Here is a 24,945-nt window from a genome sequence, read left to right as displayed (position 1 = left end):
ATTAAATACATCTGGGTTAAATAAATAAGAGAAATGTTAAAATAATTTATTTAAATGACCTGACTAATGCATTTTAAAACATTAAAACAATCAATCACAACTTGGCAATTTAAAGATGTTTTAGGTGAAATTATTTTTAGAAATCCCCAGTTTGACAGACGGGACAAAAGTATTTTAACTGACCCTCGTCCACAGATTGAGATTCCTGCTGCAGCGCCGACTCGGCTAATCAAAACCTCATCTGTGTGACTCACCGGGTCCAGAACGTCTCGATCCTTTTGTCTTAGCGCCGCTGGTGATGCAGCGACCACAGAACACATGTTGGATTACAAGACGCCGCCGGGCTGCTAATTCATCCAAGACTTCCTGGACCAGATCTGATCCGGAACATTCAGCGGCTCGGTTGCAGCGGCAGCAGCCATGTTTGATCCGCTTTAATCCGACTCCATTTCTGTAGAAAGTCTGGTTTGGTTGTTGAGGTGTGAACGTGTAATCGCACCGAATAAGTGAACTGTGGTCCATCTACAAACCTCGGTCTCTGTTCAGTTGAAGTGAATTCTGGTGCCTTTTGAATCCATATGTGAACACCAAGCAGACTGAAACCGCTCCAAAAGCAGGAAGTGGACTACAGCGCAGGGAATTCTGGGTAAATATGACCAAAACAAACCTGAGAGTCTCGTTTTGCTAGCTTTATAATTGACAAGCATCTTGGTAGGCAGTTGCTATGAAGTTGCTATGGCAACAATAAACAAGCTACAACCTTAGAACTAGCTTTTGCCTCATTTCTATCCTATGAACAATGTAACTTTATAACGACTTGAGTCCTCTACCCACCTCAGTGTAATACTAAGATAGATATCAGTAGTACTTACTGCTGAATTAGCAAAATGAGCTTAGCCAATGTAGCTTTTATGTGCTAGCTAAGACGGACATGTAGCCTATGTGTGTCACTACATGTACTAACTCTGCCAGTCACCAGAACCTTGTTATTCACACAAACAATTTGTACAAACTTTACAAAAAAAGGTTGGGCAAGAATATTTTTTCATACACTGGTTTGTGAATAAAAACGTAGGTCAGATGTTGACGTTAGAAAATATAGGTCTCTTGGTCTCAGAGGTTTAACATCAAAACATTATATAGAGTTAACCTCTTTGAGCTTTTGATCTATAAATCAGTCTGCAGCCAGGTTGTTCTAGAGGTTAAATAGATATTATTAGGGCTTAATTAGTAAAAAGGTAGCAAATTAGTTTATTTCGTAACTTTATAAAGTTACGAAATAAACTTTCTTATAAGCAACTTTCTCTCCTCTGGTCTGTTTAACAGCTACAGTCTCAGATCAGCTCAGCCCCCCAGGACTGTCAGCAGCAGAAACAGAAACTTTATACCTGTTGGGGGAAAATATGTATTACTTTTGCTTTGCATTGTTCCTGCATGATGGCAATGATATAATAGGATCCAATTAAATTCTTGATCAACATGGGTTGTTGCTGTGTTGTTGTTCGGTGTTTTTAGATCTTGTTCAATGTGCCCTTTTTAACTTTGAGCCCCTGCCCCTCCAAAGGTCTCTGCACGGCCCTGTTGAACGTTATCGCTGCTCATTCCTCAGCTGCTGCTCGTCAGGTGGCTCGGGACGGAGGGACTATTTTTTTCTCTAACGTGATAACCGCTGTGGGCGGAGAGTTTAAAGCTCTGGAGGGAGGCGTTGTTTTTTTTACATGCGGGTCAGGATTAATAATAATAGTTATCTCCTCCTCGGCACGAGTCAGGAGGAAGTGTAGCGTCGCATCTGGACTTATCTGCCATTGAGTCGATATAATCCGCCGAACTCACCTGGACTAATACAAACTGGCAGTGAGTAAAAGTCACTTTCTAATTTAAATCTGAACTCTTCACTGAGCTCTTTTCGTTTAATAAAGGCTACTATAGTCCTGCCAAACCAGCTGTTGTGGGGACTTAAAGGGAATTTTTTAAAGCTCGTACTTCCGCGTGAACGTCTTTTATTTGGCCAACAACTTGTTTAGTGGGGTATTATCGGGAAACAAAATGATGTAATAGTCGGTCAGGATCCTGTAACTCCACTGCATTTACATGTCTGAACCGCTTCCTTGAACTCTCGTCCAGATTCAACCTTCCTTATCACGGAAAGGCGGCCTGACGGGAGCACCATGGAGCCCAAAGCAGCGAGCAAGGACCGGTTCTTCATAGTCATCCGCGGGAAGTCGCGGAGGGGCTTCTGCCGCGGCTGCATCGGTCGCGTGGAGGCGGAGACGGCGCGCGGGGAGCTGACGGGGCTCATGTACGGCTGCGGCTCCAACGCCGGGAGCCCCAAGAACGGGGGCCCGGTGAAGGCGGAGGACGCGTACCCCCTGACCCGACACCAGGCCCAGCTGCTGCTCTACATCTCCAGCCCCAGCAGACGCCTGGAGATGCTGTGCAACCCGCAGCTCTTCTCGGCCATCTGCGAGCTGACCCCGGGCGACCTGGTGGTGATCAGGTACAAGAAGGGCCACGTCCCCGGGGTGGTGAAGAACCTGATGCAGATCGGAAAGAAGGAGAGCAAGGACGACCTGAACATGCTGGGCTTCCAGGTGGAATTTGTGGTGAGTTTGTCTGCTTTTTTTTTTTGTTTTTTGTTTCCTCAATTCATGCACAAATTGATCCTCAGTTGCATGTTGATGAATAACGAGCAAATGATCCCTTATGGTCTTTCCAAAATTGTCCAAAGAACGCCACATGCAAACATGCTTGATCTTAAGATCTGTGTACGTAAAGCTGTTTGCTTTCCAGTAACCGCTTGTTCTCCGTTTCTGTCAAAGGACGCCGAAGACAACTTGTCGTCCAAACAACTTGGACCGCTTCCCATTTTCACCGCTTCAGACATCATCCAGGTGATCCCGTCTTACTCCGTCCCCCTGGGACTGGAGTACAGAGACATCAAAAGAGGCGGTGAGTTCAAACCGACCTGAACTGAAAAATGTCAAAACATCTCGATATTCCAGCAGGCCGTGATTTAAAGAATCGCTGCTCTGAAGGTATCAGACTTTGATCAAGGACCTGTGATACCTGAAGAGGGGGGGAGGGATGCAGGCAAGGCGCTCATGTACGTCTTGTCACACGTACAGCCGGAAAGACCGGTTCTGTTGCTCTGGAATGTACGACAGTAGATTTTGTCACATGATCTTGCATTTTTTTTGCAGCTGGCGGTCATGAAACTGTCTACATCCCTTCACTGGAGGCGTGTAGATACAGTGCCTTGCAAAACCACTCGCACCCCTTGAGCATGCGTTTGTCACGCCACAGACACAAACTTTTTATTTCTCGTCGACCTTCGTGAATTCAGCTGTCCTATTGGAGGCCTCAGTAGTGAGGGAACTACTTCAGCCTTCATGATGCTAGCTGCATTTAGCATCATGAAGGCTGAAGAACACACCAGACAGGTCAGACTGTGTGTTGCAGTAGGGTTGGGTTATAAAACTATCTCAACACTGCAAAAACACAAAATATGACGTATTTTTCTCCAGTCTTTAGTGCAAACACCTTAATGCACTTGAAATACAACAAAACTAACTTACAAGTAACTTTTTAGCAAGATGTAAGAGCCTGTTTTAAGTCAGCAATTCCAACAAGACAATTTTTCCATGTGACAAGTACTTTAAACAAATCAAAAGTAAGGAATCATTGACTTAAAACAAGCTCCTATATCATGCTAAAAAGCTCATTGTAAGTTTTTGTTTTTTCGTGTAGATATTTGCACAAGAAATGTAGGCAAAAAACTTGGTAAGATTTAAAAAAACATTTTTTATTATCAGTGATACTTTGAGGGTCTCACAGGTACAAAAGTAGAAGTTTTTGGTCTACACTGTAAAAACACAATTTGTGGCACTGCACATCTTCCTGAAAACAGTAAAATGCCAATAGTGAAAGATGGCTCTTCTTCCACTTCATTAATTTTATTTTGGCCTTCTGCATAAAATCCCGATGAAATATTTTAAAGCTTCTGGCTTTGGAGATAAAATTTAGGGAAAAAAAACTTCTGGGAATGTGAATACATACGCAGGACATCACACTTATGGTGCCATGTTGGCTGGAAACGTGCCGAGATGCCATGTGATCAGCCTGGAAGTAAAAAAAAAAAAAAGTCTCATGACTCTTTCCCCTCCCTCTCACTCACACACCTGTCATACCCGTTTGCAGGCTCAACTGGGACAGTGGTGATGCGCATCAACTCCATGCAAAGTGTCGGGACGCTCAGAGGACAAGCCGCCGACAGCCAATCGGAGCGAAGCGTCGTTGCAGGCCAGACGCAGAGCGAGCCTCCCGTCCCTCTAGAGGTCGGCTCCTTGGTGGAGGTCGTCAACAACGCAGGGGTCACGGTGTACGGAGTGATCCGGTGGTTGGGGATCCCAGACGGGAAGCCGGAGACGTGGGCCGGGCTTGAGCTGGTGAGGGATTCAAAGTTTGCATAAATGTTCTTCTGGTTTTGTTACAAACGGCGATTATGCTTATTTTAGTATGATGTGGTCGCAGGACTATGAAGTGACGGGCTACTCTGACGGGGTGTACAAATATCAGCGGTACTTCACCTGCAGGCAGAACTGCGCTTTGTTTGTTCCCGTCACAAAATGCAGCCCAGACAGCCGGTTCCTCTGCTCCGCCACGGAAACGGAGACGTTCAAGACCACAGAAATCCCTCCAGGTTTGATATTTTATTTCAAGTTATGCACACACAGCTGAAACTACACACATGTATACATTTCTATTGTAAATCTAGAGATATACAACAGAGCTGCCATGTTATGGAAAATTATAGTTGTTGTTCTAAATGCAAGCAGCCACAATGGAGAGTGTAACGCTAAGCCTGTCGCAACAAATCAATCAATCGCACCATGAAGTAAAACAAACTCAATAATTTTCATTTGCATAATTTTTTCGCTTTTCTCCTTCTACCAAAAACTGGATGAGAAAATTCTTCAGTCTGGTGCTTTGGTCTTAACTAGTCCTTTTTTCTTGAAGGACAATTTAGTTTAATAAATTTATTTGAAGTTTTTTTTTAATTATTTTTGTTTATTTATTTTAGATATTTTAAAATGTTCATTAGAATTGAAAGTTTATTGATACTTACATTATTATGCCATGACTTTGACTTTGCTTGATCATCCAGTAATTTATTTTTACTATGACAGGCCCATGTGACACTACAACTTGTAATGATGTAATGAAATCAAAGTTTTAATCCATCCATCCATCCATTTTCTGTTCACCCTTGTCCCTAATGGGGTCGGGAGGGCTGCTGGTGCCCATCTCCAGCTACGTTGCAGGCGAGAGGCGGGGTACACCCTGGACAGGTCGCCAGTCTGTCGCAGGGCAACACAAAGACATACAGGACAAACAACCATTCACACATACACACTCACCCCTAGGGAGAATTTAGAGGGACCAATTAACCTAACAGTCATGTTTTTGGACTGTGGGAGGAAGCCGGAGTACCTGGAGAGAACCCACGCATGCACAGGGAGAACATGCAAACTCCATGCAGAAAGACCCCGGCCGGGAATCGAACCCAGGACCTTCTTGCTGCAAGGCAACAGTGCTACCAACTGCGCCACTGTGCAGCCTCAAAGTTTTAATATGTAAGAAAACAAAATTAAGACCTCATTGTGTAGAATTAGACGCCAAATGTGATGAAATTCTCAAATGTGAGTTGTTTTGGCATATATTCTGGCTATGAGTCTGAAACAGGCCTGTCATGATGAACTTTGCTGAGCGATTAATTGTCTCAAAATTTATTGCGATAAACGATAATGTTTTAAACTGATGTAATGACATAATAATGCAAGCACATCCTGCCAAAAATAAATGCACGTCATTTTCAAAAGAACACTAAACACTGGAAACAAAATAAATAAGACAACCAAAAACAAAAATAAAATGGACTCTCGGTCTCCATTAACAAAAGCTGCACTTGAATGAAAACTAAGCGCAACATAAAACCAAAGTAGAAATAAAAACTACATTCAACAGATTATGAAGTCTGTATACTATATTGCCCTTCAATAATCATTAGATTTAGATAGAGAAGACGGGCATATCTGGCAATAGTTCACTCCTCCATTACGCCGAGGAAATGAGGAAGGGAGGGTCAGTGGAGAGCACCAGAGTTGAGCCTTTTTTCATCAGGTGTCATCAATAGAAAGAGAAAAAGGCAGGAAGACACGATAAAACCGATAGATTAAAATGAGGTCCATCATTTTCATTTATCATGCGATTAATTGATTTTTTGTTTAGGCCTGGTTTGAAAAGGCAGCAAAGTGACTGAAAGTTTGGCTTTCATTGATCAAAGTTTCAATTTAAATGCTTGTAGGATCTGTAACATCATCGTTATTAGCCGTATATTGATTAGGATGATAGATTGTATTTTGTCAAGATTATTATTACATAATGCGGTTTTAATGATGTTTAATTATGGTTCGAAGCGCAAATATATTACATTATTACATAATGCAGTTTTAATTACGTTTTATGACATGGTAGTGTTGCATAATGCGGCGTTAGCGCTTTCCCTGCAATAAATCAGTGGCTGTTTAATTTCCAAGTGCCGCGCGCTGACGTCGTGCATGCAGGTAGCGAATTTTGCGAAGGCTGGGAGTGACTGCGACGGTCACGATGAGGTGGAGAAAATGGGTCATCTCGTTTCGCTTCTTGCAAATGCACGTCAAAAATTATTGCTGGAAAACATGTTGTGTGTTTGCCTGATCTTATCTGCAGCATAAAACAGAATAATGACTGGAATGCAGACTGAACAGCGTATCGGGGAGTCCTTATGAAGAAAAGTGTTTACTTAAAGATCTTGCGGATTGTTCAACTTGTCAGTAACTTTACAGCTGTTTTTAAACTTCCCCCGATTCTTCTTTTTTTTTTTTTTTTTTTTTTTGCATTGAAGTTGGTAAAACTTAAATAAACTTGACTGATTTTCACAGACTCCATTTTTTGCGTGTGTTTTTCTTTCCAGTTCCTGCATATGAAGAGTCGGAGGAAGATGCGCCGCCTGTCCCTGAATCAGAGGCAGCGTCGCTTTTCGTGGGGAAGATGAAGGGCATACAGGGTCATATCAACTCATGCTACCTGGATGCTACACTTTTCAGGTAACAAGACAACAACAAAAAAAACAATTTGATTTCATTTCTAAGGATGCCAAGATTCACTTTATCGTTATTGTTTCAACTGAAGCCTCTGCACAGGTAAATTAGTGCTTGGAGAAATGCAGAATGTAAGAGATATTTCTGTATCTCAGTTTGTTTAGTTCATCTGTGACTGTGGATGCCATCTGCAACAAACCGGCTGGCAAAGAGCAACCAATAACCTGCATCCTGAAATCCATAGTCAATCGCTTGCGCAGGTAAAACGCCGGTTTAACACTCTTCAGCTTGACCTGCTTTTGTCTTATAAAAGACATTTCTAAACTGTTTCCATTCCTTGCAGACAAGGCTTCGTGCCAGCACAGAGTGTGATGAACTTGCGGAAGAAACTTGGCTGTGAGACTTTCAGCAAAAACGAAAAAGGTACATACTGCAGCACATCTGGAGCCTTACAAGGGTATTCTTAAGTTTTAAAAAAAAAAAAAAAATCTTCAAAGGCAATTCTGAAAAAGTGTGGTATGCATTTGTCTTGTACTCCTTTTACTCCAATACAACTAAATGATCTCTGTGTGTGGAGGAGAGCGAATAGTTCAGATTTATTGAAGTTTATTTATTATCTATAGTTCAGATTTATTGAAGAGAGATATAATTTGAGAGGGCAGGAGATTAAAAAAAACCCTCAGAACTAAACAAATAGAACCAAAGAGGGTAGATCACTTGTTACTTTTAAGAAAATAATCAAATATAATATTTTATCAAAGTATAATGAAGTACATTGATTCAGAGTATCAGTACAAAAATAATGTACATTTTCTTTATAATTTCTTTATATATATAGACATTTATTGCCTGTTTTGTGTTTAAAGATGAATCTGGATGGATCATTGATGTTTAGTTACTTATGGTAGAGCAAATTGAGAGAAGGTATAGAAGATATAAGATTTTTTCCCCTTCCAACTACTCCTTAACTTTCAACATCTTTTATATTAATACATCACATGTTCACTTGAATCTATAAATACATAAATAGTTTAGATCAAAGCATGTTCATGTGTTAGAATGGCCCAGTCAAAATCCAAAGTAAAATCCAATTGAGAGTCTGCAGCCAGACTTGCTCACATGCCAAAGAACTTAAGCTATTAAATAATAATAATAATAATAATAATGTGCATAAATGTAAGTTATTATATTTGCAAAGCCTGGAGACATGAATTCAAAAAAGACGATTTTAATCTCAGCAAAAGATGTAGTTTACTGTTATGCAGTGTTGGACATATTGCATAAATTCCCAATAAAATATACCATTGAGTAGTGAAAAAAGTTCAATAAATTCTTTTGCAAGTCAGAGTGCGAACAGTTCTGTGAGTCTAACTCGTTAACGGTCGTTTTCTTTGCTGCTTTGCCCCAAAATCAGATCCCGAGGAGTTCATTTCAGTGCTGTTTCAGAAGGTGCTCTGCATCGAGCCCCTGCTGAAGCTCCGGTAGGTTGCTACGACGACGCCCAGCTTACGGTTCATACTTGGCATACACCATATTCCTAGTAGTAAAGTTACCGAACACTCGTGTCTCCAAAGATCGGAGGGAGGAAGCTCTCACGGAGCCTACACACTCCAGATCTTTCTGGAAAAGGAGCAGATGGGCCAGACGCCCACCGTCCAAAAGCTGCTGGACACGTCCTGCATGTCGGGCGACATCAAATTCGAAACCGTGAGCCCTCCCTCTCTCCTGAAAACCAATCCTAAAGGAGTTTATCAAAACTTTCTTTTCATGTTTAAGCATTAAAAAAAAATCCTTTGCCTCCCTCAGATGCCGTCTTGCCTCATAATCCAGATGCCAAGGTGTGGAAGCAAGTACAAGATGTTTTCTCACATCGTTCCATCCACTGAGCTGGACGTCACAGATCTGCTGTACAACTGTGAGGGACTTTCTGTTTGTATTTCATTCATACAATCCACTCATTTGTGAAAACGTGCTCACGGACCGTTTACCGTTTCACCCAACAGCTCCTAGGGAATGTTTCATCTGCGGACAGATGGCAAAGTTCGAGTGTCTCCAGTGTTTGCCAGACCATAAACTGCAACCAGGAAGAATCAAGCAGTACTGCAGTACCTGCAACACCCAGGTAGGCATGGAAACCATTTCAAAAGAGTAATCCACTCACTGGGTTTAGAGAGTAGAATATTTAACTCTTGATGGTGTTTTCTCCAGGTACACACCCATCGGTCACGGTGCAGCCATTCTCCCAAGGCGCTGGCTCTGCCTGAAGGCGTAGCCACCGACGCTCCTCCGCCGAGGCGCACCATGCAGCTGTTTGGTGTGCTTTGCATTCAAACCAGCCACTTTGTGTCCTTTGTCAAATACGGCCCTGATCCCCATTCATGGCTCTTCTTTGACAGCATGGCGGACAGACACGGTAAGCTGCTTTGTTTTTGTTTAACTTCACCCAAGAAAAAAGTTTGTGCAACAGAAGGCCACCCGTTTTCTTTTGTTGTTTTTTTTTTTTTTTTAGCTCCTCCTGACTGGAGTATTTTTGTTTTAACTCAACCTTGACCGTAACCGATAAAGAAGTCGAGAGCAACTCTGACAACTTCCAACTTGCCCTTCTTATCTTGTTTCAAGCTGATCACTAATCTTGAGGTCGCTCTCCTTGTCGCAGGCGACGACGAGAAGGGCTACAGCGTTCCCGAGGTCCGAGCTTGTCCCGAGCTTGGCGACTTCCTGGGCCAGCCGGAGGAGGAACAGACCCGGGCGAACCCGGCTCTCGCGCCGGAGCTGGTCTGCAGGCTTCTGTGCGACTCCTACATGTATTTATACCACAGCCCAGAAATGTCGGTCTCGAAGCCAAGCGACGAGGAACAGTAGATCTGTCTGAGCGCAAGAACGTCGTGTTCCACAATAGCCTAATCGGCTTTTATGCACTTTATTGCATCCAGGCAGCGGGAACTGAAATGGATGCTTGGAACTTCATTGAAGATGGAAAATGCAGTTCAGATGTTTGAACTTAATAAATAGGTCACGCTCGAAGCTGATGTGGATTTTTGTTTGAGATGAAGTGAGCTCTTAAAGTCACAGAGCAGAGTGACATGTTTTTAAAGGCTTTGTTTTTGTGTCGGAGTTGTACTTTTTATCAGTAAAGATGTCTTTGGAAAATTCTGTTTCAGGCAATTGAATCACTTAAATGGCATCTTCTAATGGAACCTCATGTTATGTTACCTGAAGACAATTGTACTTGCTGTTTTTTTTCCACAAATGTACATAAATGAGTATAAAACTCTTATTAAAATTTGAACTTCTGCAATTAAAACTCCTCGTCTTTCATACAAAATCCAAGCAGTACAGTATGGAAGTATTCCATAATGTATTATAATCACACTTAAAAAGCACTTTACATATTACAGAATGAAACATTAGTGTTTGATTGACTGCTCTGTATTGTTTGTAGAATTATAGTAGGAGTCTTCTTTTGGAGAATCAACAGAATAACTTTTAACTCATCTTAGCAGCCCTCTGCCTCCCTCTTGTGGACAAAATTATGTTTGCAAGACAGATTATTACCACCTCAACTGTCGGATCAGTATTTTAAACCAGTGCTAATCACGATTCTACAGTCAAATTTGGTTTAGTTTCAGTCAAGTTTGCTAGAAATGTACTTAAAGATTGTCAAGTTTTTGTTTTTAATTGCGTTGTTTAAAAAAGAAACAAGGCTTCGCCATCAACCTCTTTCATGGGCTTGACAATGTCAGACACACCTAAATAAACTACAACACCCGGACATGGATAATGCTCATAGCAGTAACTGTACCAGTCAGACGTTTACATTCACTCATCACTGAAAAATAATAATAAAGCTCAAAACTCTGTTTACAAACTCAACTATGCACATGTACGCAATTTGGAAAAAGCTTCCTTTGTAGAGGAGCTTCATGCTTGTTTGCTTTACGAAAGCCACCAAGTATAATTATAGCAGGATACCTGAGAAGTATTCTTTTCCACAAATAGTTAATTTAAATTAGCTGGTTTCCTGGCAATGACCTTGCTTTTAAAAATAGTACGCATTTTTAATGAGAGCACATTTTTCATTAGCTTAATGCTGCAGTTCCAGCTGTGTTTGGTCTCGTATTAAAACATTCCAGTTGTATCCCAGTTTTAACCGTCTGCTGTTTGATCTGGGGTGAATTTGAAGAGATCTGTTTGTTTACTACTTCACCTACTTTTTGAAGCACAAGTTCCTCTGGTCGCCAAACAGAACCTTAGCAGAATGCTGCCACCACTGTAGAGTGGGCAGTGGCACGTTTTGACGTTGGAAAGCTTCAGTTTGACTTCTCCAAAACATTTGTCGTTGCATTTTCCCTGCAGCTCAATTTTTACAACATCTGACCATAAGCCAAGCACACATCAAGACTGGCTTTGGAATGGAAATAGCGAGAAAACATACATTTCTGGAAAGCATGTGGGGTTTAAAGTATATATTTGGCCCTGTGTCAATTTGAACTAATGTCAGTTAGACAAAAATCTGCATTAATTTCACTGTGTGAAGCCAATTTTTGTTTTTTCTAAATTATTGTATGTTGTAAGTTGCATGTCACATATAATCACATTAGCCTGCAAAAACAAATCTGAAAGTATCAAGTCATAATATTATAAAATGAAATCTTTATAAACTTCTGACCTGCGCTGTACATCAAGAACATTTTAAATTTGCAGTTTGCATTTTCAAAGGAAGCCTCATAAAGGAGACTAACAAATGCGTACTTACTTGTTTTCAGACTACAGTCTCATTTGTCAACATCCAAAGGGAATACAATTCACATTCTGAAATTTATCCCCCATAATGTTTGACTTAATTGGGCTTTTTAAAATTGCTTATAAGACCATGCACATGTATATACGCCTTGTGTGGTGTAGATGCTGCTTTAAAGGATCAGAAACCTTCATCTGTGCCATACTTTAGTTTAATAAATGTTCTTTACCAATTAACGTGAGTTTGATTGGGGGGAAAAAGAAGTCTGGCAAAGTGGCCAAAGACTAAAATGGCGAGTCAACGTCAAAATAAAAACATTAATGGATAGAAAATCATGCAAAAGAGATGTCATTAGTTGTCCCTTTGCTCTCATTTTCAGTAATCTGAAGCACGACCCAAAGAACACGGAGCACTGAGTGTGCTGGCATATGTTCTTGTGATGTGTATGTGGACTTCATTCCTTCTCTGACCATAGTGGGCCTCGGTAAGAACACGTTTTCTGAGGAGGAGGAGGAGTTAAGTTGCTGAGTACCATTTAAATTAATACGCATGCGCATCAGTGCACTACTGGGACTTAACCTCTTACACAATCCTATCTTTTCTTCATTCTGCTTACATCCAGCTCGTGTGCAGTTATCCAGTTGTTTCTCACTTTTGAATTTTGTTTTTAAACATAGAAGGCCTAGGAAATGAGTGGGGACCATTCCCATAACGAAGACCAGGTAGTGTTAATGTATTTTGCAATGTTATTAATGGTGTTAGGATGCATGTTAGTGCCGTGTATTTGCTGGGTTTGACAGGCTAACAGTGAACAGTGCCTACTAGCTAGCAAAATAGCCGGCTGTGTTAATAAATCTCTCCCGTTCGTTGTTTGCAGCGTCTCGCATATGTGTGAGGATGACACGAAGTAGTTCTACCCAGTTAGCCGTTTGATTTACACGGGAAAGTAAACGCAGGGAAATAATTGTGTCGTTAGCTGAAACCAGTGTTAGCCGTAGCGGCTTTCAAGCAGCAGATAGTATTAGCAGGGAGCTAGGCTAGGCTAGGTTGGCTAACTGTCGCTTCACCGTTGAGCAAGTTCAAAGTTGGGTAGCCGGCTAGTTAGCCGTCGCTCTCCCAAATTTAACACAAATATTCTTTTCCATTTTTCAGATTGACTATGCCTCTCGGGTCAATGGTAAGTTTAACTCACGGAGCTTGAGGATAAAATCCAAAGTTTTCCTTTTATTCTGCTGTTTTAACTCGCCTCTTGTAACGTTATGTTAGTTTTCAGTAGAGGACAGAAATGGCGTCCAGAGACTAAGTCCGCTGTCTCACTCACAAGCCTCTATTGTTCAAAAGCGAGGCCTTGTAAAAGCCTTTCCGCTTATTATTTTCTCAATTTAAAACAACGAAGGCAGACAGCTTGAGGTGCTTTATCAGCCCCGCGTCCCAGAAATGAATGTTGGTGAGCTTTTAGTGGCACATTTTCCATCTGAAAGTGAGGGTTTGGGGGTTGAGGACTTAGTCTCTGCGCCATTTTCTTTTTTGGTTGTTAGCGGCCTGAACTCAGGCTGAGAAGAGTGTATGGCTTTGGGAAGTAGAAATGCCAGGGTTAGGGGCTAAAGAATGACTAAGAACTGTAGGCTCTACCCACGGGCTGTAGCGTTCAGGTTCCGTCTTTCCTAAACTCTACACTTTATGTATTAAAAGTGGGTCATTTTAAGTTTGAGTCATATTTCACAAGTCAGTCTACTGCATTAAATTAGTAGTTGCCATTAAAGTAGTTGACAGATTTCCACTCTAAAAGTACAGTAATCAGACGATCTGAAGCAGATTTGTCTTCATGAAAACTTGTATTTAGAAACTTTTAAACACAATTTAATAACTATAAGTTGAAGAGCTTCATGTTGTTTTTGACACAAGATAAATTTGAACTGTCATTCTTGGATGGTACTTAAATGTGCACTGTTTTGAGTACAAGTAGACCCTCGCATTATTGAGCAAAGCTTCATTTTATAAACATGAGCATACAATAAACTGTAATTAATACTATTTAGATATATATTTTAAAACTGTTTAATTTATTGCTAAACAACTTAAAGATCTTTTTCGTTTTTTAATTTGCTTTGCTCTGTCTACTGCTAAGAACTGTGGACTTTCTTCCTCTCCTGTAATATTGCTGATAAACTAGACTGCCTGCTGTGAGCTCTTATATTAAATTTTGTACTAGAGTAGTAATTTTATTTTATGACAGCATAATCATAATACTTTAATTTAGATTATTGCAAATTAAAGTCTCTTAACTTCAAAGTGGTTTTAGGTAGAAATCCCTAAAGACGCATACTGTTGAGCTGCAGGTTATAACAACTTGTCAGTTTGTTCATATTTGTCTACAAAACACGCAGGCAGTAGGCGATGCTACAAGAAAGCTTTTTTTGTGCTATTATATTAAGGTGGGTAATAAGGTAGAAATATCCAGTTTATTTTTTAATCACAGTGTCAACAAAACTCCTAAAGAAGCACAGATAATGGTGCAACTAACATTTCTAAGCAATTTTCTTTGTTGTGGACTGTAATTACACTCAAGCGTAGTTTGCATTTAATACAAAATTTAAAGATAAATGTCAGCAATGGCAATAAGACCAAATTTACTGTCCCAGAAAAAGCTGAAGCAAAGAATCAAACTTCAATAGACAAATTCAGACGATATTAGAAAATTTCTGCGTTGGCTAGTTGTCAATGTTCTCATAATACTTTTGAAATGCATAAAGCACAGATTTTATTTTACCTGTAAATCGTTTAATAATAGAAGAGTAAAACTGAGTAGATTTTATCTTCCTAGATTTTATCAACCTGCTTTTGCTTTTAAGTTTCACGTTGGTTGCGCAAGTAGCAAACCTTTCCCAGTCCTGAACGGTACAGATAAACACAACATGTCCCACTTTTACTTCAAAACGGCACACATGCTTTCAGCGTTGCACTAAATCTGGTTGCATGTCGATGCCAGAGTGACTTCTAGCACGGCGGATCACCTGCTCTGGTGAGCAGGGTTATCTGCATTTCATATAAAGTTCAGGTTGCATGATTTTTTTTGCATATAAATTGTGTAACAAAAAGCTCAAGTGTGATCTAAAATGATCTGAGGGTTGTCATCTTATCAGTTTATAAATTGAACATTTCTTTCAGAAAGTTCTCAGTTTTGCTTACCTTTGTCTCTTCACTACTGCAACTATTATGCACTTATGAAAGTGACCCAGTTTCTTTCTTTTAGACTCCCATAAGCATAAAGACAAGTACAAAGACAAGGAGTATAAACATAAGGAACACAAGAAGGACAAGGAACGGGAGAAGTCCAAGCATGGCAACAGGTAGAGGAGGAGTCCCTCCAAAACGTCCATTTTCCAATAACCGATCTTGTTAAGACAGCCTCGTTGAACCGTAATTCTTGAAACGTATTCCCTGCACTTCAGTGACCACAAGGATCTGGAGAAAAAGTCCAAGGAAAAGGAGAAAATGAAGCACAAAGATGGCAACAAAGACAAGCACAAAGAAAAGAGGAAAGAGGAGAAGGTAAGTCGGCCATATGGAGAGACATTTTATACGCAGGATTGTTTATGTGGTGTAATGTATAGTATACGATGTTAAGTTGTCTAACTGCGTCGTTGCATCTCGACTGAAGATATTTCACAAGGGAACAGAGTTCCTTTAGAGCTGATGTTTTCTGTATTTAGTGCCTCTTTACGGTAATTTTTAACATTTATTTATTTTCTTTGCCAAAACCATTTTGAGATGTGCTGTAGGATTTACTTATGCTCTGTATACAGTCAACGGTACAACTAACATGGGGTACGTGTTAGTTTTTTCAGCTGTTAAAAAGTCATCAATCTGTTAAGATGTAGTAATGAGATTTTCCGAGCCGTCTTTAAATGAACCACCAGCGTACACATGCTGACGCCAGTTACACCTGTGGCTCTGATCGCCGAGGCGAAACGGTCTGTCATGTTCAGCAGCTAGCCAGAGCTAAAAGACAAAAAAAAACAAAACTTGCAGAGTTTTCTTCCAAACAAACCGTGCAAGTTTGATGCAGGTAACGTTGGCTAAATAGTTAATCTGTGCCAGTTTATTATATTAAGGTTAACAGGAATACTAATGATGTTGTTACCCATTTTTGCATTTCTTGCTTGTTAGTTGATGCCAGGAATAAACCCAATCCAGTCTGATTTCTGTACAGAAGTTGTGCTCACTGTTCCACGTATTTAAAAGAAATCTTTATTGTCACAGTAAGAGCAAAGAGTCAGGGAGGAGACATTAGATCAGAGGCCAGCAGCGGCAGCACGATGAGGCAAGGTCTGCTCAGGTAAGGAGGGATTAGAACTTGAGGAAGGAAAGGGAAGGTTATGTGCAGCAGTTTCAACTCTTTTTTTTTTTTTTTTTTAAGACCATGTTGTGGACAAATTAAAGCTTACAGTGTGCAACATTTTGAAAACGGTACTACGAAGGCAGTAAGTTTAGGCTTCAACAAAAACAAAAAGAAACTGTTTTGCAGAATCTCAGGGGGTTCGTGCATCCTTAAATTAATGTATCTAAAATTAACTACATAAAATGTCTTAAATTCACTCAAAGTAATTTGGCCTTTAATATGTTGGTCACACGCTTAAATTTCATCTTGACAGGAATATTTAATCATAGTCTGTATTTTCTTTTTTTCTTGCTAAACGCTTTTGTCAGGCAAAAGTTTGAGTTGCACTCAGATATCTTGATTGCATTATGTGACTTGAGACTGTTGAGGCTACCGCTAACTCACTGCTAACATACCTTTGCTAGTGAGCTAGCCAGCTTTTTTTTTTATTTTTATTTTTTATTCCTGTCATGAGTAAGTGCAAATTTATCAGCAGTTGGCTGGAGGAAGTTCATAATTTTTTGTGGAGATCCAGGTTTTAAAAAGGCCTTAAATTTGAGTTGGTGAAATCCCAAACCTGCAGAGATTGACCTAGAATCTCTGTCGGATGTCGGATCTTGAGGACTGGAGCTGGCACAAAACTATAGTACTTAATTTCTCTGTTTTTGCATTAGTCTTTCGGTACAAACCACGTCTGAAGCTCAAATGCTTCATCAACTGACCTCTCCATATTAAAAGGAGGATGAAGGAAAACAACCATAGTAATGTGTTATATCCGATGCTTCTGCTGAACCACGTTCTGGTGTTTGCAGGTCAAGTCCCTGGACGGTAAAATCAAGAAAGAAAAGGAAAACGGCTTTGCCAGGTTTGTCAGAACGTTGCAAATCTTGATTTTGAAACTAATGTTGTGGTGCAGAAAATATATATTTTTTTCTCCTCCTATTTAAAGCCCCCCACATGTGAAGTCTGAGCCAGATGACAATTACCACTCTCCTAAATACCAGAAATCTCTTAAAAGAGAGCGAGACGAGGATTACGAGTACGTCTGCAATGTCAATAAACCTAATCGTCACAATGGAAACTAAAGTTTGTACTTTCACCCTCCTAACAAGGCGTGTTTTTGTTTTCAGAGCTGAATTCAAGCCTAAAAAGATAAAGACTGAAAACGATAAGAAAGCCAAGAAAAGGAAACAAGAGGATGAGGTAAGAAAGACTTGACAGTGTGGGGTAATATCTGATTGCTGTTAACTACTCTGGTGTATAATGTGAATACTTCCACTTCCTTATTTCAGGATTTTAAGTCCAAAAAAACTAAAAGTAAAAAAGGAGAAGCAGCTGATGGGAAGAAGAAAACAAAGCAAGAACCAGAGGAGAAGTGGAAATGGTGAGTTGATATTTTCTAGATGTGCCGCTTCTTCATGTATGGGGAGTTTGGAGTTTAACAAAACGCATCACTTGAGTTCAGGTGGGAAGAGGAGAGATACACGGACGGCGTCAAATGGAAGTTCCTCGAACACAAAGGCCCAGTGTTTGCTCCGCCCTACGAACCCTTGCCTAGCAATGTCAAGTTTTATTATGACGGTACGCTACCAACGTAGCCATGACTTATTGCCTTTAAGATTAGACTGTTTGCGTATACATGTAAATTACAACGTTGTTTCCCTAAAAACCACCTCTCACCGCTTCAGGTAAACCCATGAAGCTGAGCCCAGAAGCAGAGGAAGTGGCTACGTTCTTCGCCAAAATGTTGGACCATGAGTACACTACCAAGGACATCTTCCGTAAAAATTTCTTTAAGGATTGGAGAAAGGTGGGTGGGAAAATAGTCGCTTGAGGCAATATATATATTTTTTTCTGCTTCTTCTCCCAGTTCAACATTGATTTGTCTGATAGTGGTTTCTCTTTAATGCAGGAAATGACTTCTGAAGAGAAGTCCACAATCACAGACCTGAAGAAGTGCAACTTCTCTGAGATGAGCGAGTATTTTAAGGCTCAGTCTGAGGCCAGGAAAGCCATGACGAAAGAACAAAAACAGGTCAGACCAGCGTACATGCGGCATGTCTGTTGAAATAGTCTTCTGAGTTCTTTATTTGATTTCAATCTATGATGACTCCTCATCACTTTCTTGCAGTTTAAAAAAATTTGTCACGTTAGGGGTGCATTCACACCAGTCCTTGATTAGTCTGCTTTAATCCAACTTTAGATTGTTTGTTAGAAAGTCAGATTTGTTTGGGGGGGTGTGATTGCACAGTCGAATTCTGATGTGAATTTAAAAAAGCGAACGCTGTATATGTGAGTGCCAGACTTCTTCAAAAGCAGGAAGTGGACTATAGTCCAAGGCATTCTGGGTAAATACAACCAAAACAAACGGCGCTAGCGTGAGAAACGGCTTGTAGTCTTTAACCAAAGACAAAAGAGAAACCCTACAAGCACTAAAATCTGACGCCCTACTTTTTTGTTCACATTTCATGAGGAAGGAAGTTGCGCTCAGTGTTGTCTTCTTCACGGGTTTTCTTGTTTCCTTTAGTTGTTTTTGGTGCAGCGCCACCACAGTTGATGAAGGGGAACGGGTTGCTCAAAGGGTTTTGTTCATTTGACACGGTGCAGTGTGATGGTGACCCGCACCAGCTGAAAATGTAACAGATGTTGCAATTTTGGTCGTCAATCACACAGAGTCTACCGGACTGTCAGGTGAGAAAACACTTATTTTTATCCCGCTAAAAAAATGTTTTATTTTTCTTCTCAGAAAATAAAAGAAGAAAACGAGCGGCTTCTGCAGGAGTATGGCTTCTGCGTCATGGACAACCACAAAGAGCGCATCGCAAACTTCCGCATCGAGCCGCCCGGCCTGTTCCGCGGCCGAGGAGACCATCCCAAAATGGGAATGCTGAAACGCCGCATCCGGCCTCAGGACATCATCATCAACTGCAGCAAGTGTGTGACAAGTTGCTTTTGGTTGACCTGATGCATTAACTCCAGGGGAAATGTCTGACCGGTTGGCTTTATATCCTCCTTTCAGGGACTCGAAGTACCCCACGCCGCCTCCAGGCACTAAATGGAAAGAAGTTCGCCATGACAACAAGGTGACTTGGCTGGTTTCATGGACGGAGAACATCCAAGGTTCCATCAAGTACATCATGCTGAACCCCAGCTCCAGAATCAAGGTAGGTGCACTGAAGAACTTCCAAGCAGGGTGATGGTAGTTTTGGGTATTTCATTATTTCTTTGTGACTTTTTGTTTTAATTCCATTTTTAAATTAGTTTTTAGAGGGAGTTTGCTAGTTTTTATTAAACATTTTGATTTTAGTAGTTGTAGTAGTTTTAGATTTGTCATACTTTGGTTAATTATTAGGTGCAGAATTCAAAAAGGTAAAATTATTGTCTTTATGTATGCATTGAGTAATAAATACTGAACAGAAGAAGCCATTTAAAAAAAAAATCTATTCAGTTGTCTTTGAACAACAAATGAACAAAGTTTTCTCCCAACGTTTGTCGTCGCCATTTTGTGCATCAACTTAATTTCTACAAGCAGGATTATGGAGTGCCGTAATTTGCCAACAGCTGATGTAAACTGCTTGTGTGAAGATGGAAAAAGTAATTTTCACACCAGTTCGAAAGGCTAATAAACAAATGTTGTTATGGCTCTAGTTTCTATGGAAGAGGATTGGGGCCACTAGGGAGGGACAAGAGAATTCTGACTTTACACTTGGAATTCAGATTTTTTTTTATTTTTGGAGTTCTGTATTTTGACCTCAGAAGATTAATCAGAATTCAAAGAATCTTCTTTTTTTTTTTTTTTTCTACACGGCACTAATCTTCCATAAATTTTTGTTTTTCTGAAAACTATATATTTCCAGTTGGCTGTAGTTCCCCCAGCCTCCCTCCTTTAACGGTATTATTTGGAAAACATTTAACAAAAATGTTTTCTCAATTTCAGTTTTCTTTTTTTTAGCCAACTATAACAACCTTCTTCCCTTCTTTATTGATTCCCGTTGCGTTCAGGGAGAGAAAGATTGGCAGAAATACGAAACGGCTCGGCGACTGAAGAAGTGTGTGGACCGCCTCAGAGCGCAGTATCGGGAAGACTGGAAATCCAAGGAGATGAGGATCAGACAAAGAGCCGTGGCGCTTTACTTCATTGACAAGGTGAACATCAGCTTTTCTTTCCAGAACTGGAAAGCTTAATGTAGTTTATTAAGTGGCGCTACGACGTTAATGGAAGCTTAAACGCGGTGTTCCTCTGCCCACTAGCTGGCTCTGAGAGCAGGAAATGAGAAGGAGGAAGGGGAGACGGCGGATACGGTGGGCTGCTGCTCGCTGAGGGTGGAACATCTCAAACTGCACCCAGAAAGTGAAGGTCAAGAGTTTGTGGTGGAGTTCGACTTCCTGGGTAAAGACTCGATCCGCTACTACAACAGAGTCCCTGTGGAGAAAAGAGTAAGGACGAGTCTGCTACTGTAACTGGGCTTTAAAAATGTTACCGCTACTATCGTTTACAAGATTTACACTTTTTCAGGTGTTCAAGAACCTTCAGCTGTTCATGGAAAACAAAGAACCCGACGATGACCTCTTTGATCGTCTAAATGTAAGCCGTTCTCTCTCAGTTCAGCTCGTTTCCTGGGGAACGCTCACGTGTTCGAGTTCTTGGAAACGAGTTTGTGTTTTCTTGCAGACGTCTATCCTGAACAAACATCTCCAGGAGCTGATGGACGGCCTCACAGCTAAAGTTTTCCGTACTTACAACGCTTCAATCACCCTGCAGCAACAGCTGAAAGAACTCACTAACGGTGTGTAGTGAAGTTGGCAACTTTGGGGCTTTAAAATGAGTTTCAGGCTTTATTTCCACAGTAAACGGAGAAACTCTTCAGCTTTCTGAGATGTTGTATTCCTTCTTTCTAGCGGATGACAACATTCCAGCTAAGATCCTGTCCTACAACAGGGCCAACAGAGCCGTAGCTATCCTGTGTAACCATCAGAGAGCTCCCCCAAAGACATTCGAGAAGTCTATGCAGAACCTGCAGACCAAGGTAAAAATGACTGGGAACGCCACGCATGCTTTCAAGTCATTATTTGTTTTTATTTTCGTTACTTGTCGAGCTCTTTTCACTCATATTAGAAACACATAAAAGGTCAAAATATTTGTTAAATTACATAAAAAAATAAATAATATATTGAACAAATTATGGAAATAAAAAGCAGGGAATGTATAGCCAACATGGAAAATTATTAGGAACTAAATCCAGATTGAAACGATGCGTCTTTGTTTCATTAAAACAAGTTGTACGTTTTAAATATCAGTGTATGGTGCAGCTAAAATATTTTGATGGCATAAATACCAGCGCTATTAGTGTGTGAAAGTGTGTTTATTAGCATAGTTGGGCGCTTCACAAAATACACCCTCTTGGTAGTTCTGATTTGAGATGGACCGACTTTAGATCCACTTCAGTTCAGAGAATTTTGTCTCCACCATAGCGACGTTTGTCCTAGCAGGTTGAAAACCGTTCCCCAGAACCTTTGAGCTTTCATACTGTAAATCACAAATGTTTTTTCAAAGTTTCTTGTGAAAGTGCCTGAAAATTTATCCTGGCTGCTCTGTTGATGTTTCTGCCTTCAGTTGCGTTTCCTTTGTCTTGTTTGGCAGAAAACTTGACATTTTTCCCCCCCCATTTTTTTTTAATGATCTATGAATCAACAATGTCTTCTAAAGTTTATTGCTCATAAATACAAAAAACAGAATTCATTCTCTTTTTTTTTTTTTTTGTCTGTCAGTGTTTAAAATTCTTAAATGAATGATTGAATTTCACATTTTTACTTTGAATCTAAACTATTTTAAAGCTGCAGTATGTGGCTTACATAAAAAACTTATTTTGGTACATATTTGCTAAAACTATCACTGTCGTGACAGTATAATATGAGTCTGTGGAAAAAAAAAAATCCAACTTCTCTGGACCTTCTCCCTGTGGTCCTACAACAGTCTGTGGAAGTACACTGGTCAGTCAGAAACAGCCAATCAGAGCTAGGAAGAGAGTCTTAATGCGGTCAAACACTATTATACACAAAATAACATATATTTAAGTCTTTATCAACTTGAAGATTTTTCAAAAACAAAATTTCTGCTTTAGTATTGCATCAAATCTAACTTGACAGTTCATAGCTGGTGATAAATTGGGTGGAACAACTTCCTGGAAACCAAACTGTGTGGTCTCTTCCACTAGCCTGATTAGCAAATGGATTCTTTTTGTTTGTTTTAATCTGGATTTTTAAATCTAAACTGACTCGCATGAAAAGCCAAGCATAAAGCTGCTACCGTACCAAATGAGGTTTGGGGCGGAAAGATTAGAATCTCATGACTGACTTTTATAACATCAGAGTTCAATTTCAAGGTTCCTAGAAAAAAAAACCCCAACAACTTTGGTTCATTAGTTGTGCTCATAACATCATAACATCGCTACTGCTAGTCTCATAAACAATCCCTGATCACTCTGACTTCCCGTCTCCTGATCCTGTTTGGCAGATCGACGCCAAGAAGGATCAGCTTTCTGATGCCAAGAGGGAACTGAAGAGCGCCAAGGCTGACGCCAAAGTACGGAGAGATGAGAAATCCAAAAAGTAAGGAGCGGCAGAACGTTTTCGCAAGTTTTCCTTCTGTCTTTTTTTTTTTTTTTTCCCCCCCGATGAAAACCAACATCTGCATGATGTTTTTTTACTGAACTATTTTTCTTTGTGTGTGTGTGTGTGTGTTTGGTTTTGCCCTACAGGGCAGTGGAATCCAAGAGAAAGGCGGTTCAGAGGATAGAGGAGCAGCTGATGAAGCTGGAGGTTCAGGCGACCGATCGCGAAGAGAACAAGCAGATCGCCCTCGGCACTTCCAAACTCAACTATTTGGACCCGCGCATTTCTGTGGCTTGGTAAGATCACACCGGAACCTGTTCATCTCTAATTGAACAACAGTGCAGCAAAAAACAGGTTCTGTTTTGTTTTGTTTTTAGGTGTAAGAAGTGGGGCGTTCCCATCGAGAAGATCTACAATAAAACTCAGCGCGAGAAGTTTGCTTGGGCTATCGACATGGCTGACAAAGACTATGAATTTTAAATCCCAATTTATTTATCTACGACGAACGTTTTTTTTATCGAAGACTTGTGTTTTTTAGCCTTCATAAATTTCGCTCGATGGCCAGAAACCGACGAGGGATTTTAAAAGTTGGTGCAGGGAAAAAGAAAAGAAAAACACATGGAAGAAATGAGGCCATTTTTGACAGATTTTCGTGGATAGCCCAAAACAAAAACAACAAAAACAATCATCTGATTCAACGTCGGGTAAGGAGACTGAACTGCATCCACGATGGAGAGTCCGGGGCGTAGTCCCAGTAATTTTTTTTTTTTTTCTCCGTCCCTCCTCAGGGACAAAATTTGACAGCGCTTTGAATTCTGTGGTCCTATCGCTACTGTGTTACGCCAAAAAACAAAACAAAAAAGAAAACAAAAAACAACCTGAAATGCTTTGTACCATTTTATTTTTTTTGTTCACTCGCTCTGTATTTTAGCCCCTATCATGTATTATTAATGAATTCTATATTTTGTTAGAGAAAGTTAAAATGAAAAGAAATCCTTAAATACACCTTTGCCTTCGAAGAAAGTGGAAGCGGGTGTGTATGCGTGTGTGTGCCTGTGTGTGTGTGTATTCAAGGCTCGGCGGTGTGGAAGCTGTCTGGGTGAATATTTTAAACTGGACTGTTGAGAGAAAGAGAGGATGTCTGAGCAGGCAAAGGGGGGGTAATATTGCATCCATGTCAATATTTACTTAGGTGAGCAGAATGTGAATATATTATTTTACAGTTTCTATCAGGGACTTTTTTTTTTCTTTTTTTTTTGTTACTTCACTGTAAATGTGAATCCATCATGTTTTTATTTTATTACCCTCTGTGTTGCAAGCGTCCTCTCAATCTCTTTTAATTTTTTTTTTCTGGATAGTTTAGCAGGAAAAAAGAGAAACCTCCCACGTCTCTTACTTGAACACGATTTCTAGTCAGCAGATAAAATGTCTACTCCTCCCTGTGGAGGTTTGAGGGATGTCAACTTTGCCAAACAAACAAACAAAAAAAAGGAAAATAGAAACAAATTACTAAAGTCACCAAGCTGTTACAGTGCAGGAAAGTTTTAACTGTGTGATTAATGATGTAACATTTAATGTGAAATATCATTTTATTCCACTTCTGTCCCACTTCTGACAGGAACATTGATGTAAGCTGCTGTAAAGTACACATCCTACTCCTGTCTTACCTTTTATGTCATAGCCTTTGATCATGTTTTTGAATTTTAAACTCAATTGTAGGTTGGAAAAAACAATAAAATCCTACAAATCAAAAATGCTGTATTTGTCTTCTATTAATACTCCCCCCCCCCCCCCCCCCCATATCCCATTCATCCAGTTCCACTCCCAAATGGACAGCAGATTTCACATCATTAGGGAACTTGGGTATTAAATACCTTCCACATCAACATGTGGCTAACCTGAGCATCGCCTTCAGGTGCTATTCAGCTCAATTCTCACCTCCCTTTACTGCTCCTGTGCAGTGAAGGGACCTGCAAATACTGATCAGTATTATTTTTATATATATATATAATATAAATCATATTTGACTCCTAATATGGTTGTAACAAAAATGTTTTTCTAATTTTTGCAGC

At 40.2% G+C, this 24,945-nt stretch overlaps 2 protein-coding genes across 2 annotated transcripts; both read left to right on the top strand.

Moving 5' to 3' along the window:
* The first annotated feature begins 1,644 nt into the window (after nt 1–1,644).
* Nucleotides 1,645–10,443, top strand: cyld2 (cylindromatosis (turban tumor syndrome) 2). The gene is made up of 14 exons (XM_028004101.1): nt 1,645–1,854; nt 2,125–2,603; nt 2,820–2,949; nt 4,198–4,445; nt 4,531–4,699; nt 7,013–7,145; nt 7,295–7,399; nt 7,483–7,562; nt 8,554–8,620; nt 8,714–8,846; nt 8,946–9,054; nt 9,143–9,261; nt 9,348–9,552; nt 9,796–10,443. Exons 2-14 carry the CDS (start codon nt 2,169–2,171, stop codon nt 9,999–10,001), a joined length of 2,139 nt encoding a protein of 712 aa, XP_027859902.1. The 5' UTR covers nt 1,645–1,854; nt 2,125–2,168; the 3' UTR covers nt 10,002–10,443.
* A 2,010-nt stretch (nt 10,444–12,453) lies between these two features.
* Nucleotides 12,454–24,391, top strand: top1a (DNA topoisomerase Ia). Its single transcript, XM_028003390.1, has 21 exons — nt 12,454–12,602; nt 13,033–13,057; nt 15,134–15,230; nt 15,333–15,432; nt 17,074–17,126; nt 17,211–17,300; nt 17,392–17,464; nt 17,554–17,645; nt 17,727–17,842; nt 17,950–18,071; nt 18,174–18,296; nt 19,008–19,195; nt 19,281–19,425; nt 20,264–20,407; nt 20,513–20,698; nt 20,778–20,846; nt 20,934–21,048; nt 21,161–21,288; nt 22,776–22,870; nt 23,020–23,169; nt 23,251–24,391. Exons 1-21 carry the CDS (start codon nt 12,570–12,572, stop codon nt 23,351–23,353), a joined length of 2,247 nt encoding a protein of 748 aa, XP_027859191.1. The 5' UTR covers nt 12,454–12,569; the 3' UTR covers nt 23,354–24,391.
* Nucleotides 24,392–24,945: the final 554 nt, after the last annotated feature.

The sequence above is a fragment of the Xiphophorus couchianus genome, chromosome 20 (assembly GCF_001444195.1).
Source record: "Xiphophorus couchianus chromosome 20, X_couchianus-1.0, whole genome shotgun sequence".
Taxonomy (NCBI): domain Eukaryota; kingdom Metazoa; phylum Chordata; class Actinopteri; order Cyprinodontiformes; family Poeciliidae; genus Xiphophorus; species Xiphophorus couchianus.
The sequence above is the reverse complement of the archived record's forward strand: the minus strand, read 5'-3'. Positions and strand labels throughout refer to the sequence as shown.

What these genes read in the sequence shown, in the direction of transcription:
- cyld2 (XM_028004101.1), top strand. Translation starts at nt 2,169, where the DNA reads ATGGAGCCCAAAGCAGCGAGCAAGGACCGGTTCTTCATAGTCATCCGC. An exon ending in CACAGATCTGCTGTACAACT is followed by an intron (nt 9,055 to 9,142) that starts GTGAGGGACTTT and finishes TTCACCCAACAG; the next exon opens with CTCCTAGGGAATGTTTCATC. An exon ending in GCAGTACCTGCAACACCCAG is followed by an intron (nt 9,262 to 9,347) that starts GTAGGCATGGAA and finishes TGTTTTCTCCAG; the next exon opens with GTACACACCCATCGGTCACG.
- top1a (XM_028003390.1), top strand. Translation starts at nt 12,570, where the DNA reads ATGAGTGGGGACCATTCCCATAACGAAGACCAG. An exon ending in ATTCCCATAACGAAGACCAG is followed by an intron (nt 12,603 to 13,032) that starts GTAGTGTTAATG and finishes TCCATTTTTCAG; the next exon opens with ATTGACTATGCCTCTCGGGT. An exon ending in ACCCCAGCTCCAGAATCAAG is followed by an intron (nt 19,426 to 20,263) that starts GTAGGTGCACTG and finishes CGTTGCGTTCAG; the next exon opens with GGAGAGAAAGATTGGCAGAA.